The 19,870-nt window shown below is 38.1% G+C and overlaps 1 protein-coding gene across 1 annotated transcript; it reads right to left on the bottom strand.

Moving 5' to 3' along the window:
- Positions 1 to 47: 47 nt before the first annotated feature.
- On the bottom strand, positions 48 to 19,577 carry RB195_016187 (uncharacterized protein; the record flags this gene model as incomplete). The annotated part of the gene is made up of 26 exons (XM_064207226.1): positions 48 to 197; positions 1,113 to 1,194; positions 1,255 to 1,398; positions 1,800 to 1,894; positions 3,472 to 3,544; positions 3,601 to 3,735; positions 4,248 to 4,417; positions 5,728 to 5,811; positions 8,274 to 8,390; positions 8,943 to 9,079; positions 9,944 to 10,014; positions 10,106 to 10,227; positions 10,283 to 10,423; positions 10,738 to 10,938; positions 10,992 to 11,102; positions 11,571 to 11,664; positions 11,730 to 11,793; positions 12,130 to 12,250; positions 12,320 to 12,443; positions 13,344 to 13,496; positions 13,978 to 14,057; positions 15,494 to 15,601; positions 15,790 to 15,968; positions 18,034 to 18,101; positions 18,237 to 18,418; positions 19,518 to 19,577. 26 exons carry the CDS (start codon positions 19,575 to 19,577, stop codon positions 48 to 50), a joined length of 3,066 nt encoding a protein of 1,021 aa, XP_064063107.1.
- Between the last annotated feature and the right edge of the window lie 293 nt (positions 19,578 to 19,870).

Below are 19,870 nucleotides of genomic sequence, written 5' to 3'. Positions count from 1 at the left end.
TATCCGGAATTAGTTCATGATAAAAACAAATCAATCAACAAATTGTCTTAAGCATTCCCAGTTGCAGATTTAAAGAATTTAATGAGCTTTTTTGAATGTTTTTCTGACCATTTTATTCTGTGTTCAGCCTCTTCCAAACGAATATTCACGATGTTTGAATGTTGCATGACGGGAATAATGTTTTGGTAGTGTTTCACCTAAAGAACATATTTGAAGGTAAACTACATGAACTATGATTTTGTATAAACCAATTTCGAATGATAACACCATTGAGAATTTAAGAATAAATTTTGAATCACGTTTTTTTTCGTGATTTATCTGGTGCTTTTCAAAAGGAATTAGCCACTGATCGTGACTGTAGCCGCATCTCAAAAATTTATGCATATTTGAGCTCCAAAAATCTAAAGATTTGACCCCTGATTTGAAAGAAAAACATCCTCTCGGATAATTTAGTGCAGTTTTCCCACCTCCCGGATGAGAACGATCAAAAATTCGCTAGGAGGATTTAGATCCGATTAATGACTTCTCTCTCTGTTTCCTCAAGATCAAGATAGGTGTTTTAAGTTGTAAATCGGCAAAACTAACGATCGATCTATTTTCGCTAGCATTTTTTTTTACGGAGTGCTGTTTATGTTGGTGCTTTAAAGGGAACACCTCACGAAATTGGGGTGGTAGGGGTTTCAGGTGGGTTATGCCTATACGGGGTTGTAGATTGTGGGGAAGAGGGTGATTTCGTTTATCTCAATGCAAATGGATGAACAAAGAGTGCTGTTTCTTACGACTGCTCCTGTTGCAGTGCGCAACCGTTGCGTCCCGCCCTGAGATTTGTCCGAAATTGGTTCTCGACGAATAGCAGGGAGGAAGGATGCAGGGGTGGCGCGCTGCAGTAGAGGGCGTCGTAAGAAACAGCGTTCCGGGATCGTTCGTTTACACTGATACAGGGAGAGATGAATGGAATCACCCTCCTCTCCACAATCCACGACCCCGTATAGCCATTACCCGCCTGAAACCCGTACCACCCCAGATTCGTGGGGTGATGCCTTTAAGTAAAAGTCGGGTTCAAATCAAAAATAAAATAGAAAAACTATAAAAATGAGTGAATTCGGTCTTACTAGTACTATGTCTACATTCGAACGCATGTTAAGGAGGCATGCACCAATCACACTTTGGAGAAAACGTTCATGATTTTTTAACCTAAATTTTGTAAATCATATGTTTTTTTTTTAGAATTAGAAACATAGTATGTGTATGTACCTGTCATAGATCGCTTTCCAATTCTCAAACAAAAACTTGATTATGAAGTCATTTGAAAGTGGGTTCATTGCCACTTGGGTAAAAATGCGAGGAATACTCTGCGTTTGAATCCCTCCATTCTTGTCAATCGCCATTCGTAGAGTACTAAATTTTTTAAAGGGTTTTTTTTTCCAGATCACTGTTCCATACTCTACAAGCAAGCAAAGATGAACACAAATGCTATCAGAATTCCTTATTTCAGTTCAAGGAACAACTTGAAATGCGTTGGGGACAAGTTGAACAATGCAAGACACTTCTACTTCTGTTTTCCGTGGAATTTAAAGGGGTGAGCAAGATGGTTCTTTTCTTTACAAACCCCGCAGGCAGTATTCGCAGCAGAGAACTGTTGCATCGAGCATCCCAAGCGGATTGATTAACGCCAAAAACTTTATCCTTTAACTTTAATTCACATGAATTCGGATGCAGTTTTACAGCTACAGCAGTTTGGGAATTAGCATGTCATGGTTGATAAAACAGTAATCTGAAAATAATAATCTCAAACATACCGTTTCAGATCTTCAATTTGCTGCGCACATGTCAACCCCTTCATAAGGTCCTCTTTTTCCTCCGCATCGTCTTCATTTTTGTACAAAGATTTTATCTGAAACAGCATTTTGTATTTTTGTTGAGATCCCTTGTGGAAAATCGCAGCACATAAAGCGAAGGAGAACTTGCTGATCATACAACTCTTTCCTTTCCGTACGCTAAAAAATATCTAAACGCTGGAGGGAAGCAGTGTGTTTAGAAATGCATGCAGTTAAGAGAAGGATCTACAAAAAAATTTCATTTCGCTCTAGTAACCTGTCTGATTTTTGAAGACAAAAATAAAACTTGGATATTCTTTTTAAATTGATTACTACATCTATTCCTGCACATTTACTTTCTACAAATCGATTTTTTTCATAGCAAGTGATTTAAGTTCAAATTTCGCCACGACTGTTTCTTTTTTTTTTACTGCGTTATCATTATTTTGATTTTCAGGAAAACACATCGTGGTCAGACAGATTGCTTTTATCCAAACAAAGGAAATTCCGGGTTATCCGTGTCAGCTAATTTCTCTTACTCTCTAACTAACTCATTATGTGTACACAATTTCGACGAGATCTTTTCCAGGCAAACAAATTGTCACATCAGTTCTGTTGGAACTACAGCAGCTTTTCGGTGATCACATGCGCTGTAATAAAGTCAAAAATGATGAATACAGATCCTAGCGTTTTACACTAACGCCCATAGTCCATCTATCCGTTTTCAAACGTGACTGCATATAACTGCAAAACACCGAGCGCAACTTTGAGTCTTACGATTTTTTGTCTTTTGATCCAGTACGCTATCTCCTTTTTCTCTCAATAATTTCGCGCCATGAAGCTTTAGTGGACCTGCTAAAATGACCTGTCCCCTCGCACTTTTGATATAAATCTTGTAACTTCTTACTGTGCACTATTTTTATTTGGACAAATGATCACTGTCACTGAGCAATGGAGCGGTCGCTACGTATTAAAAGATAATAAAATGTCATCACTCATTCGGACACGTCGTAGGACCCTCGGCGTGAAGAGGGAGTCATCGCCAGTGGTTTTGCTACGCTTGCGTTCCCAGGCCCAAAGAAGAGTATTTAAGACTATAGACTAAGCGCCCTCGGTACCGGTTCTATTTCGTAACACTGTTTGAATGCTTTAGAATTTGCACGCTTCGCATTTGGATTCAAATCAGCGTTTAAATTTGAAGCATGCTTTCTTGTTGACCCAGCCAAGCGCCTGTCATAGCCAGGTACATGTATAACTGTGTCGCTTATTGTGTCATCGTATTATTAATTGTATTGGATTGTGTATATATAGTCGTATTGTGTAGCTAAACCGGATCTCCTTCGCAAATGAACTAACATCGTTCTACATCTGTGCGTCATCATATGAATTTCTGGGCGAAGCGTACAGCTATTCCCTGAAGAGTAGATCGGGTTGTCGATACGGATTACGGACTGTGTGGAATAGTATGAAAACGTTGAATGAGTGGTCCAATTACAGAAAAAGTATGAGCATCAGAACAAGGAAGAATATGTTAATATTAAGCTCTCAATAACAATTGTTAGAGAAATCACAGGTTGTCATTCGTCATTCTTCTGAACGTATAAAAGGGCAAATTGAAAATCAAAGCCTTAATGTTATAAGCAGTGAAGCTGACCTTGCTCATTGCAGTACTCCCTATTTGCTTTACTCCTTGGCAGTACGTGGATCTTCGGAAAGGCTTCGGAATCCTAAAGTAATCTTCTTCAAATGAAAGCAATAATGAGCATAGCTCGGTGATAATCACCTGACACATTGACTAGCTTTTTCACTTCCTGCGCATCGATGAAGAACTTCTTTTTCAAAAAGTGATCGAAAGGCCGAAGAACAACTAGTTGTGTTACCCTCGCAGTAAAATTCAATTAGAGAGGTCGCAAAATTTCTGTAACGAACTGGAGTAGAATTTTACCGTGAATATATTTACTTGATGTGAAAATTCAACAACAATTTCTTTATTTTTTCCAGAACACTATTTTGAAGGAAAAAAAATTCGGTGGAGAGTAATGATGGTATTACTGGTTGGAATATCTCTCTGAGAACATGTACAACTTCTATTGACCAGACTGAAGTGTTGAATGTTCTTTGTGGATTCAGTGGAACAACAACATTAAGGAATTCAGGAAACAAAGATTCGGTGTAGAACAACTATTAGGTCTGACTAATGTTGGTATTGCTTTTCGCTGGATATCTTAAGCTCCATTTGTCTGCCATGGCACACAAGCATTAAGCAAAAGTAAGCTTTCCCAACGGCTACCTGGACAACGGACAGCTATCGACTTGGATCTTCAAACCAAAGGCCAGTAACGTTTTTAAAGATGATGAATTAGTAAACGATATTTTCAAATTAAGAGTCAAAAATTTCGGAATTACAAAACCAAGGCTAGTTCAACTCACAGTTCCATGGACGATGAAGACTTTAACTCTTCAACTACGCCATCTCTCCAATCGTATCGCAGACGTTTGTACGCTACTCTGCTAACATTCTGAGCTGTGGCAGTTTGAGCGCTTATATACGAGGAATAAACCTCTTTGAACCTCTTTTCCATTAATCGATCAACATAAAGCTAAACGTATGCACATATTATATGTATTATAGAATATATATATAGTAGCGGCCAAAAGTGAATTGACAAACGGTTTCTTGAGGTTTTCTCTTCTGAAAGTCAATGAATCGTTCCCAAACTTGAACCAGATTTGCCATTTGGAATTACAAACTTATTCTAGAAAATTAGTTAACTTTGCTGTTTCAGGATTAGTATTTTCCAGGAATGAAGATTTGGAACTGAAAATGTTTATTTTGACTTTTTTTTAGTTTTTTTTTTTTTTTTTTTTTTTTTTGTTTATTTTTTTTTTTTTTTTTCTTTTTACCCCTGAAGTCAAGTTGGAAGACGTCCTGGGAAGAAACGGCTCATTTCAAAAAAGAACTGTGTTTCCCGTGTCAAGTGGGCTAAAAAGGTCTTGTTGGACTCGCCAGCAGTAGAAAAAAGTTGTATTCTCTAATGAATCCAAGTCTAACTTGATCGGGATTCATGATATTAAGTACGTCAGGCGTCCAGTTGAAAAAGATTCCCGAGTATCAACTGCTCAACTATTAAACAAGGTGGAGGTAACATAATGCTGTGGAGTTGCTTCATTAGCCATGGAATTGGACCTCTTCGCCAAATTCGTAGACATTTGGATAGGTACGGGTATGAGGACATCTTAGAAACAACATTGCGTCCACTTGCTCTTCAATTCATTGGCAGAGAATTCATCTTCCGGCATGATAATGACCCGAAGCATACATCTGGTCATATTCATGACTGGTTCATAATGTGCAAGTTCTTAACTGCCCATGTCAGTCTACAGGTGTGAATTCAATTGAGCATTTATGGGAAGAACTGGAACGTTGCAAAAAGAGATTAAAAAAAGCAAGAAATTCTGCCGAAAAATTCGCTCATCTTGAAGAAGCCTGTCCCACAGTTATGTCTTGATAATCTGTTGGACTCGATGCCACGAAGATGCCAGGCTGTTATTGATTTTAAAGGTTTTGCAATGCGACAACGTTCTGATGGAGATAATTTGTTATTGTTACAATATTTTGGTTTTTGAAAGTCAGTATCTTGTTTGAATAAATTGACTAAGTGATTTTTCGCTCAACAAAGTCGATAAATAGATAATTTTTTGAACCCTGGTTCGACCTGATTGGTGATATTCTTTTCTGCGGTTAACTCTAAAAAAATAACTGGTGCAAATTTGAGGACGATTCAGTGATCTTCAGGAAGGAAAACCTCGAAAAACCGTTTGTCAATTGATTTTTGGCTGATATATATATATATATATATATATATATTCCCGCAATAAATTGACGTTCAAGTAATTGTAAAATGCTTACTTCTACCCATTTCCTTTCTTCATCAGCAAATAAGCTTTTTAATGTACGAAACCCTCTTTCCACAGCGTTCCACGCTAAGTGATCCTATGAATGACAGATTGTGGATTTTATTTTTCAATATGGTGAGCCGATTTACCACAGTGATTAAGAAGCTACATAGCACAATTAATTGTTGGTTCGAAACTGTTCACGTCTCAACCAAAGTTCACATCCCTTCGAAAAAGTGATGAAGGATTAACTAGTAGCGTCAACTTCTCGCTTTAGATTGAATAAAGGTAAATCCTAATTGAGAACCAATCGCTTCCTTGATGACAAGTGGAATGAAGTAAACATCAGTTACGGCACGGATCAAGCATCCGCTCCGAAAAGATTGTGGAATAAGGTAAGGATCACGAAAATGTTGATGTCAGACCTAAATCGGGATCCCCAAAGACTGTCAACACGCGGGTGAGCGTTAATTCTTCAAACAAAAGATTGATTCAAAACAAGAGATTCGAAGGGATGTAAGCACAATCATCAACAAAATTGTGCAAGAGCTGGCGATTTCTCAAAAATCTTCTGCGTAATGAACTAGGAAACAGGATTTACCAATCTCAACCGTCAAGCAAAGAAGGATCGAATGGAATGGATAAGAAAGAAACTACTTAATTTTTCGAGGCTGCGCCGCATTGAAGACACTGAGGTAAAGAAGAGACAGTTTCACCATTGAAGTGGTCAAAAACGTCCAAGATCATTGACAACATCTCAATTCAGCTTTGAGGAAATCCGTAAACCCAAAGTTCTCACAAGGATTTTTTTTATAAAAACGTTTATGGGATGGGGCAGCATTAGTGCAACCGGGCAGACACATTTGATTTTCATTCACAAAAACGTCAAAATCAATGATCAAAAGTCAGTACCCAGTAAACATCATCACTGTATTGGTTTTAATTCCCTAATCCGTTGAACTTTTCGGCATAAGATACGAGAAAAACCGATGAGAAGCGAAAAGATGACCAATTTAGACATATTGAGTAAAGAACTTGAAAATGTGGAAACGATCTTGACCACGGACACTTTTGGCGCACCGTTGAATCTGTCCATTAGCAATTTTACATTTGTATTTAAAATAATGAGGACTATTTTGAACAATTGTTGCGTAAAAGTTGGTGGTTATGATACATATTATGAATTAAAGGCAGTCTATCACGAAGTTGAAGTCGTTCGGAAATCCTAGGGAACACATAGAGTTCGGATTGTAGACTACCGAACACGCGGCGGTTCAGCTCCACTTATCCTAATCGTGGAAAAAAACGGTGTGGAAGTGGAACGTGGAATGACGTTCATTCCTAACAGGTGAGTTGGGACGCCCTATCCCTGTACACGCGTCCACGTGGAAGATTAATGAGTTCTCTTCACCAGCCTATTCAAATGAAATCAATGAATAGGCCGCTGGGAAGACCGGAGTGTAGACAAGGGGACGCGTTCTAACGCACCACGTTGGAACGCACATTGTCTTCCACGGCGTTATCTTACTACACTTACGATACATTAAGCGGAGCCATAAGCTGTGCCCGTAAGCTACAACCCGAACTCTACGGGTCCCCTGGGGTTTCCGTACTAGGTACGTACGTCAATCCCGTAGAACACTACATTTAAGTATGTTTTTATCCATTTTGATACGTATAAAAAGAAAATTTAGCCTCAACTCCTTTCTCATTTCCTCACTCTCTTCACTCACTTTCTCACCACCCTGTATAAACGCTGATAATTGATGCGATCCTAATGTTATTTTTCGCTATCGCTTCTCGAAGCCTTTTTTCCCTTTAGTTTTTTGTATACAAAGCGGTGCACGAATAAGATCACTTCACATTCGTTGCTATTCAGAATTTCGTTCTCGTCAGTACAGCCTCTCGTTTTGTTGTCTTCATTAAGATTTTAATTTGTAGGAATCGGATTTTTGCGTTATTCATCTCACCTATGCGGGAAACGCTCTCGTTCCTCTGGATAGCTAAGCTGAATAACGATGCAAAAACCTACTGCTCTAATTGTGGTGGTTTTCTTGCGGTTCATTCAGGAATTATGGTCTCTTTAGAACTGTTGCCTTACTGTAGATTGAATTGCCGATTTTTGCCACTTATTATATGAACTCGGGCGAGTGTAGCGCACTCGATAATATATTCTGCTGTGGCTGCAGCATGATCGGAGTTTCCATTCCTCCTAGTGCTAGCCAAGCGTTTCATCTTTTCAGTGTCGATGAAGCTGTACCAGGCTTGTTTAGGAGGACAAAAACGTTGACGTGATTCGTCGGTTAGCCGCCTCAAGTCATTGTAGGCCCAAACGCTCTCCAAAACCCGAAAAATCACGAATTGAAAATGGACACGTTGGCGCATCCGAAGTGGAATGATACGTTAGAGAAGTTTTTCTATTATATGAACTCAGAAATATTCTATATTTCAGTGGGAGGTCAGTTACACGAAAAGATGCACACTCGTTTATTATAAACCGAATATATAGATATTATAAACCCGTTCGTAAATCCTAACAACTTATTTCAAATCTCTTACCTTCTCTGTAGATAAATAGTTAAGTAGATCGAACACAATTTCATAATCTAGTCGGTCAATGAGAGCAGCCGCAAACGCATCATTGATAATCGCATTTCTTGTATATGGATTGTAGACCTAGAAGTGATCAGTTCTTTCTTTGTCTCGATGTTTCTCTTTTTTTAAAGTAATTTTTCGTCTCTTCAGATTGCATTGTAGGTGTGCGTTGTTAATTCTATACAACTAGCTTGCGTGGAATTCCGTCATATCCATATTAAAAGTAATAGGAATGCCGATATGTATGTGGTGAGACTTTCTGGCGCCATTAAACAGATGTGCCATCCGTTGCCCAGACTCATAACTGGATGCGAGTTATGCATGCAGTTCCATGAACATAGTACAGTGTATATCAGTAGTAGTGGCAGGATTATTGCCTAATATTCTTGCCTGAGGGATGGAACTAGGTATTTTCGTTCGAATAAAGGTCTGGTTAAGGTTTAAGATGTGAAGTTGTTCAGTTAGACTCCATGAGTCAAAGAGTCAAAAACCTCAAATCTTCTTCCTTCCCGCCACATCTGTCTATGATAGTTAACGGCCAGGAGATTCGGATGCGGAAAAGCAGAGGAATGAATCATTTTCTCACGTTTTCTCGTCTCAAGCATTCTCCAACAATGAAGATATCCAACCAACCTCATGATTTTCACGAAGTTGTTTTATTATCTTCTTCCAGCCTTCAGCGTCGTAATTTTGAGCAAAGTAACTGCGTCTATCAGCGTTAATAACAATGGGCACATCTTTGTGTTTCATTTGTATATACAACGGTTCATCTGAAAATGATGGTGTTAGGACAACTGCTCGGACTAATAGGCTCTATGAAGTGTGATACTTATTTGTGGAACCAGTGAGTGTTCTGCTATTTCTAAAATTATTTGTTGGTTTCCTGACCGAGTACATTCGAATCAAAGCGATTCTTATAATTTTTAAGGGTGACTGTTTTTCATTTGAAAAGAACACATCTTTACAACGGCAAAACAATTCTGGAAAAGATTCAATAAGTCATTGTTTCCCTTGTTTCCATGTTGCTTATGGGTCTACGTTTGGGGTTTCTAGAAATGGTATTTCATGGGGAATAGCGTCAGTCACTATTCTTAAAAAGAAAGTGGTTTTTGTCCTTTCTTGTAAGAAAAAAAACAAGGGGGAACGGTCAAGAGGTACCCGTATGATGTGCGGCTGCGTATCCAGGAGGCTAATGAGCGTCGATAATTGCACCGCGCATCTCCTGACAGCGTTACCACTGTTGACATATCTTCTAAACGGATGAAAAGATCTAGTTCTTTTCCTTAATTCCCGATAATAGTTTAGTTTTGTTCAGTTTACCATATTCGTACATCAGAACTTGCTGCGTCAATTCATTTTACACTCCTCTCCATTTTAGATTCGCAGTATCCACTGTTTCGTCTCGGCGCGAACGTCGCGCGCCGCGTTGATTAGAGAGCAATAAGGGGGCGGGGTCTATGTGATCTAAGGAGGTTGTGGAGGATGTCTAGCTGGTGGAGTGCGAGTCGTGATTACGCGGAGGAGCGCGGCGCTGAAGGAAGGTCAGGAGCGGTCAACCGGTTACCACGCCTCTTGTCCAGCACCCGAAAACAAGAGTTCGGGCAGGATGATCTGACGTTGTAAAGAGTAAAGACCTCTTTTCAGCCACTTGTAATGCAATTGCTCGTCATCCCATTGATACCACAGAGGAACATCCCATTTGTACCTGAAAATGGAAGATATCTTCTAGAATGCGCTTTGGAATGAATAAGTGAAGTGAACGAAAAAAAGGCGAAAACGTTCTGGATTATTGTTACCCATAGTTTGAAGATATGTATTTCTGTGGTTCAACGGCACTGGGATTCTTCAAATATCTTTCCTGCTTTATCTTCAACGTAGTAGAGTTGAAATGCTCCACAGTCACAAGCGGGAAACCCATCTACATTTAGTTCTTATCCGAAAGTATGGCAAGTTTAAAGATTCCTCTAAAGCACCTGTTTTGACCACCGACTACCAACATCAACCAAATTCAATTTTCTCCCATCAGGACCTTCGACTCCTTCGACAACTTCGTCGAAAGCTTTCCACATGTCATCTGCGCATGTGCTTTTGAAAGCAAATTTCTTGAGGTAGTGCTGCAATCAGCATAAAATGGAATCAGCTACGTATTGTTACTTCTAACAGAATGAAGAATATAAAATATAAGTATAGTATATAGTATAATATAAAGAAACATTGAAAAGATCTTAGTGTCTTGGATGTTAATGTCAGAATATGGGCGGTTGGGCGTGTGATTTTTCGCGGCACCTATTGTTTTTCGATTTTCCTGACATTAAAGAAATTTTGTTATGTGTCTCTTAAATTGCGTTTCCCTCCTTATAGGTTCCGCAAAGAACTCTGGATCTCTCATGCAGCAAACGAAACATACTAAGAGAATAAGAAAACGCACAGTCACTGCTTTTCGAAAGTTCTGTTCTCCAATAACGTCGTGGATCATTGCCATGATAGAACCAGCTTTGTTATAAGATAATACATCGTAGATCTCGCCCAACTCCGAAGGCAAGTCCATAATAGATGAAAGTGGACGACTTGCAACAAGGGAATCTTTTTCCATTATATAATCCAAACCAACGACGAAATTCTTTTTTCTCTGGGAAAAATTTAATAAGAGGCATATATAAATAAAAACACTGAAAAACTCACAATTCGCATGTCCCTATTCTCATTCAGTTCCATATTTTCGAAATAATTAGCAAAACCTTCCTTGAGCCATAACTCTTCCCACCATTTCATGGTAACCAGATTTCCAAACCACTGAATAATATTTAGCTTTGTAGTGTTTCATTTCTTTTCGCGGTGTGTTTTTCAAGAAAAACTTTTAAAGCACTTGCTACCATTTTTTCTTTGAAACTACACATCTACGAATTAAACTGCTAACTAAAAAAAACTGAAAAGTAAAAAAAATCAATTTCCAAATTAATTTTTATTGATTCTGATTGGCAACTGTTTTTCAAAATACTCCATTACTATAAATCAACATGGGAACCACATGAACTAAACCAAAGTCTTTTTACTTATTACGGTTGCATAAAACTCATACGAGTGTCAGTCTTCTGCTTTTTCCAGAATTTTTGAGTTCTCTTTAATGGTAGAAGTCTCTAGTCTCTAGTCAAAATGGGATGAAAAAGTAGAAAAAAATGAAAACGAAAATGAGAAAAGTAGTATATCACTAGCGTTAGTATTATTTTGCTGTTAGAAGTGTAGTGAACAGGAAATTAGTACCTGATGAGCCAGTTCATGAGCTATGACCGTTCCTGCAGTCCAATCGTGTGCATTTGTTGAATCAGGTAATGAAGGCAATAATAACAAATATGTCCTGGAAAAAAAATGATAATGAATAGTAATGAGTCGTTTTTAGTACCCAAATATGATTAGAATTACCTGAATGCGATTAAACCCCAGTTTTCCGTAGCTCCTGATGAATAGTCTGGTAATGCAACCAAATCTAAAAGTTAAAGGTTCCTTTAAAATTTAGTTTGCATTTTGAGTCCATTCTCGAAAATACGCCGCAAAATTGAACTCTCTGCGCGCAAAACTCCAAGAACATTTCTTTGGATTTTCTCCAGGAATCCAAAAATTAACAACGTGAATGATGCATGTTTTTACACAACTAATAGGCTTAACCCATTAGCCAGTTTAAATCTATGAGGCTTTATTCTTAATGCGAAGATCTATCAGTAGTCGGGAGTAATACCTGTTTCCCACAATTTGAGGACCTCCGTGGTTTCTATCTTCCACAGCCGACATTTTTATTTTTTTCCTACTTATTTGTCATACAAACCTTGTTTCTTCATAACATCTTCAATATCAAAATATTTTTCAAATGTTTCCATGTAAGTCACTGCTGCTTTTAATCCATACTTTCTCCTATCTTTGGTGGCAGGAGTGGACCATACACGAAACTAAAACTGCCACCTGACATTCTGACACATCTGACATTGGTAACTAATAACAGGCAATAGAATTCTTACCCTCACACCTCTTTTCGTGTAAGATTCGTCAAACTCAAACTCGGATACAAATATGGCGAGAAGATAAGATGGCATGATGGGTGTTGGCTCAAATGTTGAGACCTTCCACTTTCCGTCTGCTTCTCTGAAGTAATTCACTGTTCAAATGTGTTCAAGAAGCAGGTTTTTCGAAACTTATCGGATCAAGTGCTATCAACTACTCCAATATTTTATCCTCCTCTATTCTCTCAAAACTTAAGTTCCGTTTCCATAATATATGAATTTTCTTGTTTTTACTTAATTTAAAAAAGACTCTAAGCTTGTACTACTGCAGACGCATAACAAATTAAATCCGCATATAACTACAGAAGCACTGGAAGTTTCTTTTCAAAGATAAAGCAAATCCGATTTCGATTAACCTTACTGAAATTAGCGCTAGAAATGAATGACCGCTGCATAACTCTTTTGAAAAAATGTCGCAAATTTGAGACAAATTTTAAAAAAATGAAGTTCCACTAGTACAGATAGGTGCGCAATTTTTGGGACAATAATTTACACTTTACGCAATTGCTCACTTCATGACGTTAGTTTACGTAAAAACCGACTACGGTTGAGTGAGAAAATAATTACATTTTCCACTTCAATTAATGTTTCTGTTTCTGACAAGTTCTCAGAGGCAAAACATGAATTACATCTGAATTTTAAATGGAGTTAAAAAACAACAGGAAATAATTTTTACTTGAGGGAAAGGAGCAATTTCTTTTAAGAAGATACTCGGGCACTGCAATCATCTTCTCACTGAAGTAATAGATTCAGAAATTTTGAATAAATCAAAATTTGCTCATAAAAGTAAGTCGAAACAGCTGTAAGCTTGGACACCTAACAACTATCGATTATTTGATGTACTTCAGAAACTTGAACACTGGGTTATTTCAGCGTTCAGGTAATTTGAAAATTGAAAAATGTCACAATGAAAGGATTAGAAGTCCCTTTAGTCCCGTTGTTTTTTTTTTCGGAAAAGTGCACTCCATAAAATCCAACCCACATAGTTTCACTGATCTCAAAAGCATTGGCAATTGCTCTTGTTCCATTAGGATGAATGACAGTTACTTTCCATACTGCCTTATATTCTGGTTCATCGAAGCAAGGCACAAATCTCCGTGCATCTGCCGGCTCCATTTTTGTCATAGCAGCGATTCTGAGAAAAGTTGAACTAAAGGGTGCCATATCCAGTTATACTACTCTTCAAATAACATTTTGTAGCGAAGAAAGAAAATTTAACCCTAATTGTCCCTCTCTATTGTCCTTTTGTGGACTTTGAAGTATCTGGAGTGTAGAAAATAAGATTACACTAGCACCAGGGACGCGATACGGACCATATTTTGAAATATTATAGTAAAGTAAAGTTCACATATAAAAGCTAAAGGACCTCTTCTCACGAACTAGGCGCAAAGTGAACAGCTTCTGTATTAGCTACACACTCACCCTTTTTTCTCTAATCTGCTCCAGTCATAAGGCTCCTAATGGGAAATTATTTTTCACATTTTGTTGAGTATATGTGCTTGTAATTGAGCACTTTGAGTATGTTAAATAAGTAAAGAGTTAAGTTTTAAGTAAGGAGTTAATAAGTAAGTTTTCATTTTTTAGCAAAAAAAGTATTTTAGTAAACGTCCTCGTACTTAGGATTTCCTTGTGAATCGTTGTAGTGGGTTCTGTACAGTCCTGTGAGGCCATCGTTCACCACACCTGAGAAGATTACCTGAAATTTTGATTTTTACTTCATATACATATGTATATTTTTGCAAACATTTGGATAAATGATGATACCAAGATTTCTTTCCTTTGGTACGTTTCGAATACATCAAAAAATGTGCGAACCTCTTTCCATACCTTTTTATAACCCTTAGGGGTTTCCATACTTTTTCCTTAAGGTTATAAAAAGATATGGAACGACTATATGGATGAATCAGATGGGAATTCGCTAGAATCGAGGAGTGATGTGTTTGTCACTTCAACTTTCCCATTAATTTCGTTGAAGTGGCAAACAACCACAAACTCCTCGATTCTAGCGAAGACGCATCTGATTCATCCAAAGCTTATCAAGAAGTTCCTCTGCAAAGAAATGCAGGAGATGGTATCCTCGATAGACGAAGCAATGTAAGAAGAAAACTGCCGAAGAGTGGACTATTGACAGTTCAAAATCTTACAAACAAGTAGAAGAGAACATAGAAAGTCTGAATGAAATTAATGGGAAAGTTGAAGGAACGACTATTGTTTTTTTGGCGGCGTATATAACAACTTAAAAGTAATCGTATTCCTTTGGGATCTGTCAGTACCGTATCTCGGGAATATGTCAAAAAGTAAAGGGCCTTTTGTCTTAGGTGACTCATAGAACTGCAGAACGAAAGAAAGAAGTGAACATAGGCGTCACATAGATATAATCAAATAATATCTTTGTAATTATGATATCATTAAATATCAAATATTATCACTACATAAGATCAATGCTGCCATGCGCAGACAAATACTGTTTTAGATTTAAAAAAAAAAAAAAAAAAAAAAAAATATAAAAAGACAAATACTATTTTAAAAAAAAGCGGATATGTAAAAATGTAGCTTTAAAATACACACAAAAGCATAGTTTGGCAGCGCGTTACCGTATCAATGCAAATCGCTGACATACCATCCGCAACAACTAGTTCAGCAGCAGGTTCCATTGAGAGTAGATTGGGTGCTGACAGACTAAGCCCGCCATTGCATGGCTCGACATATTTAGTTAGCTATATTTATTTATATTTTATTATATTTTATTATATTATTATTTTATTATTATTATTTATATATTATTTTATTTATATTTTATCATATATTTAGCTATATTTATATTTAAATTTGCCAACTGTCTTCATTCTTTTCACTTAGTCGTATCGTTCATTAGATCCCTTATCCCTCCATGAAAAACTTCTGGATGTTTCCAGGTAAGCTAGCCGGCTTGATGCAACAGAAATCCAAACAGAATGATACGTCCGTTCGATTAATTTGCTGTAGAAGTCATCTCACTCAAAAAAAAAAACCCCAGATCTATGTTTTATGCCACACTTCAGGAAAACACACTAAGAATGGTACGGTTTTCCGAAAGAACTGTTCAGAAAAAGTAAAACATTCAAATTTGCTGTATTTATAACAAACTCTTACCTTCAAGTTCACTTTTTGATCAACATGCAAAGTCTCAGCAAGTACGAAAGTTACTTTTTCGAAGCGATTTGTTACTTCTACGTTTTCGATGGGAATCCGAGCACCATTCTAAAAATTGGAAACTGCTGGTAATTTTTACAATTTAATGCACAAAAATAAGCTATGGGAAATGAATAAATTTTGAAACTGTATTGATTTCTTTTTTTGAAAAAAAATAGTGCGGCAAAGTGCTACGTTATACCACCGAAGTGCTTCATGAATATTTGTACAAATGAGAGGGACTGAAGTTGACGTACTGAGTGCGCCTCGCATTTGTCTGATAATATCTGAATTTCCTTAATGTTCAGGATAATTTTATTTGTTGGCTCCAAAACAACAACTTCAATGACCACTTCTCCATCAGTTGTGAGATTTTTGTCGGCTGGATAGTCTACGTAGAAGGGTAGGTAGACTCTGACGACCAGGTTGTATGATACTGAAATAACTTAGATAAAGGATAAAGGACAAAATTTCTGGCGTTAATCAACCCGCTTGGGATGCGCCCCTACGTTCACTTCAATTCAGAATTGTTTGAGGTTTACGAACGTGTAACTGGCCTATACAATGACCTGCGGGGGCTGGCCGATGTGTGAAGTCAGTGTTTTTATCCTCCCAGACAAGTCTGGTTCCAATTTATCGACCCCGGAGGGATGAAAGGCTCGGTGAACAATAGGACGAATTCGAACCTCCGATCGATCGTGCAAGAAGCGGATCCTCTAACCGCTACACTACACCCGCCCCTCTGAAGCATTATAAAACATTTTTATGCATCCTGGGGAGATATGGGGCTGCTGTTAAGAGCTTCCGCTATTGCTACGCATGATCGATCGAAGGTTCAAATCCGTCCTAGTCAAGCAGGCTTTTCATCGCTCCAGGAGTCGATAAATTGGTACCAGACTTGTCTGGCAGGATAAAAACATCAGGTAGCTCCCGCAAGTAATTGTGCGGGTGGTTACGCGTTCGTAACCTCCAAACTGATCTGAAATGTTGTGAACCAATTGAACCAATTGATACCAATTTATTAACCCCAGACGGATTGAAAGGTTGGTTGGCACTAGCGTGGATTCGAACCTCCGATCGCTCTGATTGACTTACAATAAGAAAGTGCAAGAATTTTGAACATCTTATATATCTGGTTTGAAGAGAATGAAAAAAAGATAACAAGAGAAGTCTGCCTTGGGCAGAGAACCCAACAAGTGCTGCTCTTTCAAATCGCCCAAAAAATTTCTGTTCATTTCGTCGGTAAGATTTATGTAAGCTTCTGCTGCTATAATATTTTTTTGCCCTTACTTTCTACTCCTCAAATAGCCGGGAGATGAACAAAGCACAAAATTTTGTATTTTCAATGCATTGCATAGAGCGAATGTTATTGTTGTCTAAGAATTTCAAAGGTCTTTAGAGCTGAATCCGAACATTTAGTTTAATTAATTTTAAAAAATCAGAAAACTGAAACACAAAAAATTCAAAGATTAGTTTAAAATTTTAACAAGCATTAAAAATGAAATCGGGATTGAAAATAGTGAGCACCGTCCATGTAGGCCGAGAAAATTAAGAAGTGTTGAAAATGAAGCCCAATCCTTTTAGTGGAATTTTTTTTAGTTCATGTGCTTGGGAAACGTGGGTGTCCTGGTTTCTCATTGAGTCTTCTCCCCGCTTACATACGACCACAAAGTAACAATGAGTGTGAGGAAAACTGATAACTGAACCAAATCCACAAATTGCACAAGCGTTTCTGTCTGAGGGCCAAAGTATTGAGTCAGCGGACACCAGCAATCTCCTAAGGAGAATTAAACGCACAAAATATTGTTCTTTTTTTCAAATTTCACAAATTTCACTGCACTCAATGTTATTTTCGATTAAGATCCCCAACACCTATAAGGATAGGATTAGAGATTTTAATACTTCACAGAAATGAAATCCCCATTCGAAATATTTGCTTCGGACACCGAAGAAATAAAATAACAATATATGGATTACAACGAATAGCTTTGGTGAAGATTTCAGTTTTGATGGTGACTAGGACTAAGAAGGAGCTACAGAGACTAATACTAAGGAGCTATAGGGGCTAGGACTAAGAAGGAGCTCAAGTAGTCAAATTACCTTTTTTTAGAATAAGTGTTAGCTTTTCTAAAAAAAAAACAACCATCTTTCTAAAACGTTTCCAGTGATTGACTGCAAAAAAGCTACCGTTTTCGTTGCATGTTTCTTCTATTTCTTTCTGTAAACAAGTGGGTAAAGGTACGACAAACAAGACTGTTGTAGATGTTTCGCGTATTTCCTCCCGCTTTGCTGTCGTAGACATTGATAATGCAAAAATTGAATTATTGAAATATGTAGGTGAGTTCCGATCCCCGCATTCGCATTGCTAATTGAAGGACAAAGTTATTTCGTTTATTAAACGAATATAATTACGGTTAACTTCAAAGTAGCCTCTTTAAAATAGGGCTGTTCTGACAGCTGGCGACTACATGATTATACCGATAGATTCCAAACCAACCTACTTGGCTTCAGATTTTTCGGAAGTCGGAATTCTTTCATAGTGATGAGAGACACATTTCGTGACTTTTCCCTAAAAACAGATGTTTTTAAGATAACCCAATGGTTTCCTTAAATTTTCCTCTCAGCTCCATAAAAATTGTAGTATCGTTTAAGAAATTCCAAGTCTATTATCAGCGAAAATCAAACAATGCGAAGTTTAACTAACTTGATTTGACCGCCACTTTCACAAACAACTTCACACAACCGGTGTTTGGAATTTGATTGAACTAGCAGATATGTTACAATCCAGAAAAGTACAACAAGGCCAACTATGACTATTGCAGAAATCAGCATGAGGGCAGGGGTGCAAAAAAATCCTTGTGCACTTTTTTGTCCTCTCTGTCGTTCCTAAAACATGGCTAATGCTTCAGCTATATTTTTGCAGTGTTTTTATTAGGTTGCCGCAAAAATAATGCGCGTTTTTTTGCTGCCTTATCTTCACGACAAATTTTTCTTCGCTTAATAATCGTCTTTAATATTAGAAGCTGTATAGCATTGCGGACGAGATCCGTTGTTTCGCTTCATTCTGGAAAATGACGGCAGCCGCGAGATAGATATACAGCAAAGATGTACTAAAGCCAGATCTGCAGTCAACTTCTTTTTCAATGAAGAGCCGAAAAAGTTCTAAGCGGATGTGGTGTGCAGTGCTATCTGAAGAAACTTTGAATCAATAGGCAATTCAGGCGAGACGTAACGCTTCACAGGATGTACAACAGTGACAAATGGTCAGGTTCTGTGTTAGCTTTGTGGGAGATCGAATAGAATGGGTTCAGGTATATCGAAGAAGGACTCACCTAGACAAAGACGCACATAAATCTCGGTAGGCCATAACATCCGGGAGACGTTAAAGGCATCACCCCACGAATCTGAGGTGGTGCAGATTTCAGGTGGAGTTTTCGTATACGGGATGGGAGACTATGGAGAGGGGAGTGATTCCGTCCATTTCTTCCTAACTACCGTAAAAAACGGCCCGGAAGATGCGGCGCCGCACAAGGCTGGCGCGCTCCAGTCGAACTCCCTGTAGGAAATAGTGCGCCAAAACGCCTGAAGCTGTATCTTCCGGGCCGTTTTTTACGGCAATTAGAAAGAAATGGACGGAATCACCCCCCTCTCCATAGTCGCCCATCCCGTATACGAAAATTCCACCTGAAATCTTCACCACCTCAGATTCGTGGAGTGATCCCTTTAAAGTAAGCTGAGTCAATCCCTTATCTGTTCGTAATGAGATCCTTCCGAGGCATGCTGTCTTTGGGTACAAGCAACAGCTACAGATGGAACAAATGTATTTTTACAGGTCATGGAACGTTTGTATGTTTCCTCGAGCGCCAACAAACTCTCAAGTTTTCCGTTTCACACGCATTTCAGGCAACTTTGAAAAACCGTTTGCATGGCTACATAACAAGTGAAAATTGGCGGAAGGACAGTTTGATAATGGGGAAAAACTTACCAAGGGTGGAGGCAACGATTTGCTGCTTGTGTCAGTGCTGCTTCCCACTGTTGCTGGCATTCCCACCGAATCACTACGAACGAATCAAGCAAGTAGTAGTAGATTGTTGTTTGTTCACATGTTTTTGTTTACAACAGTGCTTTCATTTCTCTCCTGCTTGTATCTTACCTCACTCACTCAAGAGCACCTCTGAAGAAGCTTTGAAGTCTTGAAGTAGATATTTTCAGGTGATGAAAGCAATAACTAATATACTCTGGTGTTAACCACCTGAAAATTGACTGGCTTTTTTTTTTGCTTTCTGTGCATCGATCAAGAGCTTCTTTTTCAAAAAGTGGTCGAAAAGTTGGAAACCA

Source organism: Necator americanus, chromosome V (assembly GCF_031761385.1).
Source record: "Necator americanus strain Aroian chromosome V, whole genome shotgun sequence".
NCBI classification, from domain to species: Eukaryota; Metazoa; Nematoda; class Chromadorea; order Rhabditida; family Ancylostomatidae; genus Necator; species Necator americanus.
This window is presented reverse-complemented; position numbering and strand designations above follow the sequence as displayed.